General features: G+C 44.5%; 1 protein-coding gene across 3 annotated transcripts in view; it reads right to left on the bottom strand.

Moving 5' to 3' along the window:
- The window catches only part of KIF19 (kinesin family member 19), a 106,074-nt gene that overhangs the window by 45,674 nt on the left and 46,479 nt on the right, over window positions 1–13,921 (bottom strand). For all 3 annotated transcript variants that reach the window (XM_083148735.1, XM_083148734.1, XM_083148736.1), the window contains 3 exons: window positions 9,763–9,888; window positions 6,350–6,544; window positions 3,487–3,633 (listed from right to left, as the gene is read on the bottom strand). In XM_083148735.1, the coding sequence (XP_083004861.1) occupies window positions 3,487–3,633; window positions 6,350–6,544; window positions 9,763–9,888 (468 nt within the window). The remainder of the gene's footprint in view (window positions 1–3,486; window positions 3,634–6,349; window positions 6,545–9,762; window positions 9,889–13,921) is intronic.

Consider the following 13,921-nt stretch of genomic DNA (forward strand, 5'->3'; position numbering starts at 1 on the left):
ACGACTGTCGTCTCTCCTCCACCCTGATCACTGCTTCCCATGCTAGAGTACAGGACTTTGCCCGTGCTGCACCCCTTCAGTGGAACGCACTCCCTCGCTCCATTAGACTCTCCCCGACCTTGCAAAGCTTCAAACGGGCACTGAAAACTCACCTATTCATCAAAGCATACCCTTCCACTGCATAAATCAGATGGTTCTCCGACCCCTTGGCTGTTTACATCCTGCTATCTAACCACCACCCCCTCGCTTGCACCTCTTGTAATTTGTCTGTCTCCCCTTCCTACTAGATTATAAGCTCCTCCGAGTAGGGCCCTCTTCCCTCCTGTTGTCAAAGCCCACTTCTCTTCACATGTCACTCACAGCTCTCCTATACTTCAACACTCAGTGACCATCTTTGTCCGCATACTCATCTCCATCATTGGCATCTAGCCTCTAGTTGTATGTTGATTGGGTCCTCACTACTTACATTTAAGCTGTAATGTGTATTGAACTGTGGTACTCTTTATTTGTACTGTATTTTTGTTATTTATTCAATGTTATGCCAAGTTTTGTCTCCCTGTATTGTTCCTTTGTACGGCGCTGCGAAACACTTGTGGTGCCTTATAAATAAAATTATAATAATAATAATAATAATAATAATAAGGTACTTGTTTCCTAGCACGGCCACACCGATTCAGATCGGGGTGGTCGTGTCGGAAAAATCGGGTCGATCGCATCGCATGCGATTTGGTCGCATGCGATGCGATCGACGCGACCGACCGATTTTTGACCCGATTTTTTTCATTGAATCCAATGTAAATTGGGTCCCTGGGACCCAATTTTACATTGGATTCAATGAAAAAAATTCCCAACCCCCCCAAATTTAAGCGCGTTAACCCCAGCCCACGATAGACGCCAACCCGAAGCGTGGCGAGCGCAGCGAGCCCGCGAGGGGCGGCGGTACGCGTCCTCCGACCTTTTCATGCCCTACTATCCACGTCGGCGTGGAGTGAGAATAGAATAGTGTGGCGAGCGCAGCGAGCCACCGAGCCCGAAGCGTGGCGAGCGCAGCGAGCCCCGCGAGGGGACGCGGATACCTTCACAGGTAAACGCGTCCCTTCGCGGGCTTCACAGGTGTCCGCGTCGCCACGGACACCTGTGAAGCCCGCAAGGGGACGCGTATAACTGTGAAGGTATCCGCGTCCCCTCGCCACGCTTCGGGCTCGGTGGCTCGCTGCGCTCGCCACACTATTCTATTCTCACTCCGCGCCGACGTGGATAGTAGGGCATGAAAAGGTCGGAGGACGCGTACCGCCGCCCCTCGCGGGCTCGCTGCGCTCGCCACGCTTCGGGTTGGCGTCTATCGTGGGGTGACGACGGGGACATCTATAATGTGAAATGGGTCATATTGGCCCATTTCACATTTTTTCACATTTTTACAGCATTTCAATGTTAAAAAATATTTTAACATTGAAGCCTATGCAAAAATCGGGTGCATCGCGTCGCATCGCGTCGGGACCAATGTTAATGGTCCCGACCGACGCGATGCCCCCGATATTTTACCTTTCCCGACAAGATTTCAATGTTAAAATATTTTTTAACATTGAAGTCTATGGAAATATCGGGGGCATCGCGTCGGTCGCGTCGGGACCAATGTTAATGGTCCCGACCGACGCGATGCCCCCGATATTGTCTCCTAGCCGGCAAAATGGACCTGATTTCAAAAGAAATCGGGTCCATCGGGGGTAATCGTGTCCCTTAATTAAGGGACACGATTACTTAAGATTGTGGCCGTGCTAGGAAACAAGTACCAATAATAATAATTGTTTCTGTAGTAAGGTTTGATCATCAATGGTATTAGCCAGAGTAGACCCATTACAAACTAGTTAGGGTCGCCCGTCCTGGAGATTAAATAAAACGCTTCTTCAAATTACTTAGTTTAAGGAAGTTGCTAAGCACTCAAATTAAAGATTATTTGAATCCTTATGTTCCTGCAGAGCTCCCTTACCCTACGTTCTGGGGAACTCAAAAGGCCGTCATTAGAGGTGCAGTGATTAAATATGCCTCCCACAGAAAAAAAAACTAAAGACCAAACGTATTACAGAACTGTCTAACCAACTGGAACTGTTAGAACGTGCTCACAAGGAAGACCATTCCTGGTCACTGTTTCAGCAACTTAAATGTCAAGGGTGAGCTTTAATCCATTTTGACAAAACAGACTGCACAATGGGCCAATCAAAGATTTTATGGAAAAGGCAATGAGTCTGATACTGTGTTGGCATCAAAAGCTAAACAGGAATCTCAAACCATTGCAGCCAAGAGATGATTGAGATGTACTAAACTATGACCCGGAAGCTGTAAATTGTTACAAAGCCTTATATATTTTGCCTGGACCTCAGCATACACAGCTTTCCCTTTCAATGCTGTCTCAGGAGTATTTTAAAACATGCAACCTTTCTAAGTTGTGGAGGTCTGCTACAGGTTGAGTATCCCGTATCCAAAATGCTCGGGACCAGGAGAATTTTGGATAACGGATTATTCCGTATTTCGGAATATTTTTATATTTCAATGATGTATTTTGAAGTATCTTGCATTTATGCTGTATAAACACATAATATACACACAAATATATTTTATTACCACATAAAATACACACAAATATATTTTATTTGTTCAAAAAACAAGGTTTCAAAACGTGAAACAAAATGTGTGTACTATCTCAGCACTGAATTTGAATGCCAAGCAATCATTTTCTTGTACATATATAGTGCCAGTTACATATCATGTCCCCAGTGATGCTGTTACAAATGTCCCCAATGAGTTTTTAGCAAAAAAAAAAAAAATTTTCACTTTCTGGAATGTCCGTATTTCGGAATAATTCGGATAACGGATATTCGGATACGGGATACTCGACCTGTATTTACAACGTGAACTCATCTATTCAACAAGATTCTAGAAGGTAATTGTTTTCATGATTCCTTGAAGTCTAGTGTGATTCCCAAACCACAAAAAGACCCCATTTGCCATAGCAACAGTAGGCTGATCTCTTTAATTAACGCTGGCATTAGACAACACCTGACTGACAATTAGCAGTAAATATATGTACAGTAACTCACAACCAGTACATGTGCAGTGACTCAAAACCAGTAAATGTGCAATAACTCACAGCCAATACATGTGAAATAACTCACAGCCAATATATACGTGCAGTAACTTACAACCAATACATGTGCAGTGACTCACAGCTTATACATGTGTAGTAACTCACAACCATTACATGTGCAGTAACTCACAATCAGTACATGTGCAATAACTCACAGCCAATACATGTGCAGTAACTCACAGCCAATACATGTGCAATAACTCACAGCCGATACATGTGCAATAACTCACAGCTTTGCACTGGTTGATGAGGTTTAATTGGTTGTTATGGTTTAGTAAACAAATACTAGTAAATAATTAGACTTTAGCACAGACATGTCAGAGGGTGATGAATTTGTGCTGTACCTTCAGAAGCCGTGTCAGTTTGCTGTCTCTGTAGTTGACATACTTATTGCCTCCTCTGTCACTTAGGGCATTGATACAGTTGCCTAGAGCCAGCAGTGAGCGGTTGATGTGAGCTCCCTCCTTCATCCGCTGACCTCGGTTCTGAGTCTGCAGTACACAACAGTATAGCTCAGATATAAATGTGCTTCAGTGGGTGGTAAATCTGTACACTAAAGATTAAAATGTCTCACAAATCATGAGAACATATTTACAGCTTTGTTCATTGTGAAATTAACTTAGAATTTCCTCACTGTACATTCCAATGAAAACCTCTGACATAAACAATCACCTTATTAGTGCCCACATTGGTGTATATGTATTGCTTTGCATCCTGCAATCCAAATATAAATGTTACGCGGCGCTTTGTCAAATTTCTCCCCATCTTGAGACAATGCCAAATATTTAGCTGGTCTCTAAAAGGGTACTTTGTGTGTTATAAGTGGAGTTCGTCTGTACTGTATTATCTACTGAAATAGATATACAGTGCACATCTTAATATAGGAAATAAGTGCTGGCAATTACTTATTCAACAGCCCACAGTTTGTCACTACATCATTGCCATAATTTGAACACAATTTACCAATACTCTTTGCTGACAGGTGGCTCTGTGCATGGACCACTATATGCAAATATGGGTTCATCTAGGTGGTCAGTGTTTAGACCAGTGGTTCCCAAACTGGGTGCCTTGGGTTGGTGGACCAGGACCAATTCATTTGAATTATTGTCATAGTAATAAGTAAAACCAGTGGTTGTGGCTGCCAATCATAACATATGTGTTCAAACAGAAGCAAATGTCCCTCACTACATAAATAAACCTAAAGATGTTATATAAACACAATTTATTTAATTAAATAAACAAAGTATTGAATTTTTCCAAAATAAACTTTTGGCCTAGGGGTACCGTGGATAAAATTCTGATATTATTGGGTGACGTAATTGAAACAGAGTCCTGGAATGGGTAAAGCTGGAAAATATGCTGAATATCTGCATATCTTACAGTCTGTAAATCATCGTTATACCACCTTTATTGGGGTATGGGTCATACAGTAGACCCAATTAAGGTTGACAGTCATTAGGTCGACCGACAGACAGACCATATGTCGACACATTAAAGGGTCAACATGGCTTAGGCTGACAGGGTCAAAATATCGACAAGAGCAATAGGTTGACTTTTTGATTACGTCTACATGGACACTGTAAAAGTGTACAGTGTCCCCTCGCTATCTTCCCCACACTATTATATTTTCCCTCTATGTCCACATGGATAGTTGAAGTATGAAAAAAAACGTGAAAAACTAATTTTGACCTCTTGGACCTCTTGTATGTGTTGTCTTTTCGACCATGTCGACCTAAGGTATGTCGATATATTTCATGTGTCAATAGTGGTTGGTCTATTGCAGTGGCAGCCAACCCTAGCCCTCGAGAGCTACCAACAGTTCACATTTTCCAGACAACCTAGCTGCTGCACAGCTGCACTCATTAATCACTGACACATTTTAAAAGATACACAGATGGAGCTAATTAGCTCACTTGTGATTCTGTGAGGAGACCTGCAAAACATGCACTGTTGGTAGCGCTCGAGGACTAGGGTTGGCTACCCCAGGTCTATTGACTGTCAACCTATTTATTGTCGATCTACTGACAGCATCCCCTTTATTGTATCAATCAATTCATATGAATAAACTCCTGTATCCACCAGATGGCGCTATATCCGACTCTAAATGTCATCGCTGCGCTCTCTAATAGAAGCTATGCAGTGAAAGTGTCTTTGTCCTGAGCTAGGTATCAGGTTTCAAATAAAACAGCAGGTTCATTAAACGCCTTGAAGGCCCTTGTTAAGGATAAACAGAGAACAAATTCAGTAAAGCCTATTCATGGCCAGGAATGATATGTAACAATATGCTTAAAATGCTTTACAAAACCTGATCCAATTATTACATTAGTACACACGTTTTAACTCTGTAATTGTATCTTAACATGTTACAATGCAGCAGAGTCAGATTAGAAATCAGGGTGATCCAGGACTGAAAATCTTTATTGTCAATTTTAACCCTACGCTACAGAATATATGTAACTGCACTTTGCGTAGCCTATCATTTCCCCATTTGTGTGGTGTATTCCATTTTCTTCACTGAGTCCACTTTTGTCCGGTCTCTCCTCTGAAGGAACTTGTATAAAATGTTGAGATGAGATGTTTTAAGGAAGAAAAAAATAAAACTAACTCAGATGCTTATTCCTTTATCTATTTTCATGGAAATAATTCAATGCACAAATATGTATACTTCGATATGTCTGTCTACAGGCCACAAGGGGGCGATGGGGATCACGATAGCTACAGCTAACATGCAATATTATAGTTATGATCCCAGTCACTCTTCTGCAAAGCTAAAGGCCAGGAGATGGTACGGCTTTCCAGCCCATAGGTGGACCCTGTTGCAATAAGCTATAAGTACTACTACTACTTTTTTTCCATTTTGGAAGATTTTGTGAATGCTTAGCAAATACTTTAGGAAACGTTATATAAATGGACCATACAGTGACACTGGGTGTGAAAAAGTGCATAACTAAATGTCCTGTATCTACAAACTTTGGGGTAACATAAACCTAGATCAGGGGCCTCATTTTTATAGAACACATTCTAACCCACGTTCAACAAGTCCACTTTTTTAGATAGCTCTCATATATAGACGCTGGAAGCTGTCCCATTACTTAGCAAAGTAAAACAAATAAAAAAACCCCTCAGCTTTGGATAGTGGATACGGTCCTTCAGGATGCTATATGTAAGGTGATATTATAACTGTAGCTCAAGGTTTCCTCTCCATACCTGGGAAGCCCTCTCAGATCCAGCCAGGTCTATCATGAAGAGCCTCCCTACACGGACCTCCTGAGTGATGTTCTTAATGCGGTTCTTCTGCCTAACAGTGACTTGAAGGATGGCGTGAGAGCGGGACGAGGTTTTATTGGCTGCTGTGGGTTCTTGTGTTCTTTGTTTGTTTCCTTTCATTAGCAGCTGCATGATCTACGGGACACAGAGAGATAAGGTCTTACGTGCCATCCTATAAATATACCATGTGGTTTTAGTGAAACAATAATTCAGCACAGTGAAAAAAAGACGTATTTGTGATATTTTATCACTATTAATACAAACTAAGAAACTTGCATGAAATTTTAATATAAAATGTCAGCATTCAGCAATAGCAATAGCAGTCCACTAAATTAACCCATATTTGTATATACACATATTCCGCAGCTCTTTACAGAGAATATTTGAACATTTACATCAGTCCCTGCCCCAGTGGAGCTTACAATCAATATTCCCTACTACATGTACACGCCCACACATTTTGTTGGGAGCCAATGAACCTACTAAAATATTTTTAGATTGTGGGAGGAAAGGTTTTGTCCATTAGAGAGAGAATTTGCTTTTGAAAGTGAACTAGAGTCAGGCCGTTGGTTTCCAATTTCCAGTCTGGATACTGGTGATCCACTTATGAGACGCATTGCGGTTGTCACCTGTACTCATTGCCAATTAGTGGCAGAAACCAAATGTCTCTATAAACACAGTGTTATCATCCTACAAATGAGTCATCATGACTATACACCTTTATCTCTATGAGTCAAGCCGCCTATTTACCATAAGCTCATGTCGGTATAGACAGACAAAGTGAAGGTGCTTAACAGAACATTGCAACATGGCTGCTGAATGTGACCTGGTTATTCCTACCTCCTACATTCCTGCACAGACAGTAACATGGCCAATTGTCTTGGGTGAAGATGCAGAATTTTTGTATCTGATGTATAGTCCTCTGATATGAATATGCCTTTATTACACACATTTCTTGGGTCCTCAGTACCAGGGTTGCTAACCCTCCCGGAAAGGCCGGGAGGGTCCCGGAAATCGGGTCCCCCTCCTGGCCCCCCGGAAAGGGGGTCAACCCTCCCGCATTTCCATCCATCACCCAGGACCCCCCACACGGCGGGGGGGTCCGCGGGTTAAATTACGCTTTTGTCATTTTTAGCCCCGCCCCCGCAGTGCAATGACTGAAATACCAACATTGCACTGCCGGGGGCGGGGCTAAAATGACGCGTTTGCTATAGCCACAGTCCCAATAGAGCAGCCCATCCATTGCTCCGCCCCCGGACCGCCCCTCCCGGCGATGGCCACGCCCCATACTCCAGTGAGCTGGCTGCCCTCTCCCGGAGAGGGCAGCATAGAAGTCGGCAAGTATGCTCAGTACATGTTCTAATTCCCAGTTATGTGCTTTCAGAGCTAGTCTTAAGGCACCATGAGTTTGAAGAAACTCAGGGAGCCCGAGGTGTGCTCCCACCACCAGTGCTGTGCCTAAACACGTGCATAGGGGGTTGTGCGTTCAAATGGACCCTCTCCCAAAGGAGAAGGGCCCCGTAACGCCAGTAACCCCTCTCAGCCCCATACACTATGCGATTTGGTCCCGATTTCACCCGATTAAGATGGATCGGGCAGTGAAATCGGGCCAAATCGCATGTTTAGACACGGTCGGAATCGGGGAGGTCGGACCGGCTGCACATAAGATTTGCTAAATGTTATGTGCAGCCGGGCAGGTGACTCTGAGGTGGCTGGTGAGGGACACAGAGGCGGCGGACGCTGGCGAGGGAGACGGGCAGGGGGAGCTGGAGCAGGGAGCTGTCAGTGCTCCAGGCAGGTGGAGGGACCAGGGGGGCGGGGGACGCTGCGAGGCGGCTGGCGGGGGATGCTGCTTGAAGGGCAGAGGTAGCGGACGCTGCGGAGGACACAGAGGTGGCAGTAACAGAGAACAGGGCATACAATGAATGGGCAGCCTGTAATTGGATGCGCGCTCTCTCAGCCAGTCAGCAATTGGCTGAGAGAGCACTGTATGAGCTTTTTTTTTTTCAGTACTGACAGCTCCCGGCTCCCCCTGGGCCCTGCCCGACTTTACCTTACAGCCGCCTCTGTGTCACTGTCCCTCGCAGCGTCCCCTGCCTGCTGCCTCTGCAGTACTAGCAGCGTCCCACGCCAGCCGCCTCGCAGTGGCCCCCGCCCGCCACCTCGATGTCCCCCGCCCCCCTGCTCCCTCCGCCTTGCAGCTCCCCGGGAGTTGCATACGATACATTGCATGCGATGTATCATATGCAAAACTTGGCACATCAAGTGCTTAATAGTGTGTCCCCCTCCCGGGGAGCTGCAGGGGGAAATCAGGTCCAACTTGTCCTTAGGACAAGGTAGAACCAAAATCTAAAATCTTTCATCCACCTAGCAGTGCCACAGAGGGTTATGGTATATTAGATCTACAATGTCTAGGTCTACAGTCATATGGTCTACAGTCAAATGAGCAGCGTCTAAAGGTCGACAGAGTCTAAAGGTCGACAATGAAAAGGTTGACAGGGTCCAAAGGTTGACATTCAAAAGGCAGACAGGTTTTGAAGGTTGACAGACAATAGGTCAACAGGGTCAATATGTCGACAGCCAAAAGGTTGACATGGTTAAAATGTCGACATGGAAAAGGTGGACATGGAAAAGGTGGACATGAGTTTTGTTTTTTTTTCTCTATTTTGTGTGTATATGTCGACATAGGTCAACATGGACACTGTCTAAGTGTACCACGTCCCCTTGCACGGCTCGCTATGCTCGCCATGCATCAAGCTTGGTCCCTTGCTGCAATCGACACACTATTATATTCTCCCTCCACGCTGTAGTGGATGGTAGGGCATGAAATACTGCCTGTCGGCACATGTCGGCTCAAATTTTTGTAAAAAAATGCATGTCAACCCTTTTCATGTCATCCTTTTGACCACGTCGACCTTTTGGCTGTCGACCTATTGACCATGTCAACCTATTGTCTGTCGACCTTTAAACCCTGTCGACCTTTGACTGTCAACCTTTGGACCCTGTCGACCTTTGGAACCTGTCGACCTTTTGATTATCAACCTTTAGACCCTGTCGACCTTTTGACTGTCGACCAATAGTGGTCAACCTTATGACTGTCGACCTAGAGTCAATCTATCAGTCCGGATACCGCCACAGAGCATGGCTGGCAACCCACAGCTCTAGAACCTGGGAAAGTGGGCTCACACTTTAAAATTACATACAACCAATGTGATTAATAAGAGCAGAAACAGTGAATAATGGGAGCACAGGACATGTACTGTGTTGTGTGTAATGTAATGTTTGCTGAAACCCACTTGTAACAACTTTAGACAATAAGTAGATGACCCCACAATTATGCACTACCATAGTACCTCTTTAGCATTGATGGTAGACACCTCTGTAATCCCGGCTACTTGAATTACTCCCTTCGAGTCCTCCCGCAGGTCAAGGTAGCCCAGCGCTGGATTCAGCAAGTCCCGAATCATCTCATTATAGATCTGTGATGTGAACAAAAAATGTTTGGCATGAGGTAGAAATCTGTTACCCTGGCCTGCACTGGTATGGTTTGTCCATTAAACAAGACAGCCTACGGGTAAATAAGTATACACAGCCTCCTTGCTTCCAGACGGTGGTGTTGTTAGTTTCTAGTGAATTAACAATATTCTGTATTACATAACAAATGTTGGTTCTGAACAAAAATTTCTTGGACAACATACACTTGATGAGAAGAGTTACATAGTTTACATAAGTTACGTAGTTTACGTAGCCAGCATAGTGGTGTATTGGTATTCTCAATACACCACTATGCAAACTACGTAATGGGCGCCCTCCTAATACACAAGTACCCATTTCTGTTTTCCACCTGTTCATCCTGACATCAAAATTCATGCCTGCTCTCCTCTCTCAGGAAATACTAGAAGTGCAAGAAGAATCCTCTTATGGAACTGAAATGCACTGGTGTCACAGATCTAGCAGCGCTGGGTACTTTGCAAAGTAGATCCGATTCCTCCCACTGGGTGCTGTAATCTTAGGATCTATCATTATGTTCAATAAACCTTTGCAATTTATCAAAAATCTAGGTGCACTTGCACAAAGTCTAGAGCTTCTGCCTAGATTATGTTATTTATAGACACCGAAGCAATAGGTCTCTCAGTGACCAATTTGGTAATGGTGAATTACTTTTTTTTTTTTACTAGGTTTTGCAAAACAAGAAACTAGCAACATCTCTGAGACACAAGCGTGCAGTCAAATATACTATTATTAATATTTAAATGTCTGTTCACAGTGGCGGGAAAGGATACCCCTGTCCATTTCCAGACATACCCCTCTTATTTGTCATAGCTTTGGGCTATCTTAATGGGGGCTGGATGTTTTGTTAGATGAATATTGGATGTTCTTGCTCATTTCCCCTTGGGCTGCCATGGCATATGCCAAGTATCTATACATCCAATTCTATGTCCTTCATAAACTTTATTAGGTAGCTTTGCCCCTGCCCCTCCCTCTGGGGGATATCTGCAGCAGCGCACTGAACCTGTTCTGGCTTTATTAGGCTTTATAGAGTCGGCGTGCACTAGACCCACTGCGTCTCTCACCGCAAGTCTGTCCTGAAGTAAAGTTGGTTAATAAGATTAATGTTGCTGTCAGTGGGAGAGTGCCGTGGCACGGACATTGAAAAAGGGGGGGGGGGGGGTTTGCTGTAATGTGGACATTCAAGGTGTGGGGATGGGGGGGGGGGGGGGGGGAGTTATGGGTTGTAATGTGGATATTGATGGGGCCAGGGGGTAAGTGCTGTGGGATGTTATTTTTGGGAGGGGCTAGGGGGATATTGTGATTTGGATATGAAGGGGGCAGGAGAAGGTGGGTGCTGTTAGGTGGTTATTACATATAGGAGAGTGCATTGAAGGGGAGCAAGTGCTGTTAGGTGGACTTTGAAGCAGAGGAGTGGTGTGAGGTGGGCATTGAAGGAGGGTGAAGTGCTTTGATGAATACATTAGAGTGAGGTGGGGATCTGCGAAGTGTACACTGGAGAAGCGGGGTGGGGGTTAGATGCTGTGAGGAGGTTGTTGAAAGTAAGAGACTGTTCTTCTGTGGCGTCCTATGTATATGGATACACCCAGTGGGCCCTGCTACAAGCATTGGGCTGCCAATCTTCTTTATATCACCACTGCTTCACAGTAAGTCTCTAGATGTGAAAGTGATTGTCACGCCGCACTAAAAGTCCTTAACCAGGGTACTAGGTTTATTGGTAACAGCAGGTACAGGGTTAATACAGGCTGCCACACTGTAATGCCACCACTATTTTACCCCTGCAATTTTAGGGACAGTCCCGATTATCAGGGCCTGTCCCGCTGTCCCACCCGCGGGCGGCAGTGTCCTGCGGTGTGGGGGGGCTGTTGGGAGTCCCCCCCTGTCAGCTGCTAAGCAGCGGGGAATAAACGCTGTGCGCATGCGCACAGCGTCTATTCCCGCAGCCAGGGGGCTGGGGGCATGGCTAGAGGCTCACAGAGCCTCTGGGTTATGCCCCCATAGCGGCAAAATGGGGGCGTGGCCTCGCGTGAGAGCCGCAAGTATAGGCCACGCCCCTGAATTAGGCCACGTCCCCACGAAAATTTCGGCTCTATGCTGTGCTCATGCAGAACTGCATAGTACCGAGGGTGACACTATATAAATAAATGCTAATAAAAATTAAAAAATAAAATCCTATTACATGAGTCATTTCACAAAGTAATATTTGTTTTACAATACATAGATTACAGGTCAGTGCTTTAATTGTATACAGTACTTATTCAGTAATACAATCTCAGTTCTGTATTATGATTAGATAAATAACACTTCTGTGGTAATTAAATTGTCATTCTACATAGATTTGTTGTGGTTTCCCAGCTGCCTGTTTGCATACTTGGTTTCTCCAGTGTGTGTAATGTGCAAATATTACACAGTCTATATTATCATCACCATCTCGGTTCTTCAGGAGGAAAGTATGTAAAGCCTCTATCTATCACCATGGAGATTATCTGCCCTGATCCAAGGATGGTGCAGCCCAGCCGGCAGCAAGTGTTATCAGGGCTTCTAGTGAAACATGAGGAGCAGGAAGCAACAAGAATAGATATTGTGAGCCTCACACACTATGGAGATAAGTGTTTATGGAGACACAAGACACTGTATGGGCACACAATGTTCCTCCCAATGAAGTACATTTGCATATTGTGATCAGTGCACCTATACCCTGTTCATGGGGTGCATGATATTATTCTAATTACTGACTTACTTATGGTTCCACAGAAGGTACCGCATTCTTCTCTGCCTATGTCTAGAAATGGATACATTTAATTGTATCATTTTATGTTTAAAGGCCAACATAGTAGGGCACTTAAAGGCACAGAATGATGTGGGGCAGTCTATGGTTCCAAAGCACATTCTGTTCTGATGTCCACTCACTTCCCAAGACAAATCTCCAATTCCGAACTCCAGTGCTGCTCAAAAGTATAAAGTATCAATAGACTCAACTAGCGCTTCGACCTCCTCCTCACTCAATGACCAGAGACGGTTCAAAAAGCTTATACACGATTTCCAACTCATAGACACATGGAGGCTAATGCACCCCAAAGATCACGATTACACCTTCTACTCGCACCCACACAATTCATATACCCGCATAGATTATTTTTACTTAAATCATAGATCACTTGACCTCCTGATCAACACCTCAATAGGACAGATAGTGGGATCAGACCATGCCCCCATAACATTAGAGCTGTCACTGCTACACCCCCCCACACGCCACTGGCAGTGGCGTTTCAATGAACAATTTCTCCGTGAAGATGATTGTAGGAAACAAATAGAGGAAGAAATAGATGAATATATATTATTGAACTCAAACGACGAAATATCACCTGTTACATTGTGGGAAGCCCACAAATGCGTGATCCGGGGTAGGTGTATTAAAATCGGATCTTATCTCAAGAAGAAAAAAACGGAGTGTAAGGAAGCCCTATTAGATAAAATCAAAAAATTAGAATCTCTACACAAATCCTCACTGACCCCAGAAGTCCTCTTGGAACTACAAGATGCTAGGGCTGCGCTACATAGCCTGTTAAACGAGGGCACCCGCAGGGCTCTCCGATGCTGCCGCCATAGGTATTTCAGATGGGGTAATAAACCAGGTAAACAGCTGGCTAGGGCTCTGCGGGCACAGAGATCGTTAACATACATCAATGAGATGAAAGACACTTCAGGTGCACTCCATACTAAAAACAACAAAATAGCGGAGATCTTCCAAAACTATTATACTGGTCTCTATAATCTATCTTCCCAGGGACCACCGCGAGATCAAGTAGCCCATGAGAACGCAATTAAAACATACCTGAATGACATAAATTATCCCATACTGCCTCACAATCTAACAGCAACCTTAAACGATCCCTTCACGGAAGCTGAATTACGTTTAGCAATTAAGACCTCGCCCTCCGGAAAGAGTCCGGGTCCGGACGGCTTCCCCATAACTTACTACAAAGCATTCCAAGACCGCCT

This window comes from Crinia signifera, chromosome 6 (genome assembly GCF_055691185.1).
Source record: "Crinia signifera chromosome 6, ASM5569118v1, whole genome shotgun sequence".
Classification (NCBI taxonomy): Eukaryota; Metazoa; Chordata; class Amphibia; order Anura; family Myobatrachidae; genus Crinia; species Crinia signifera.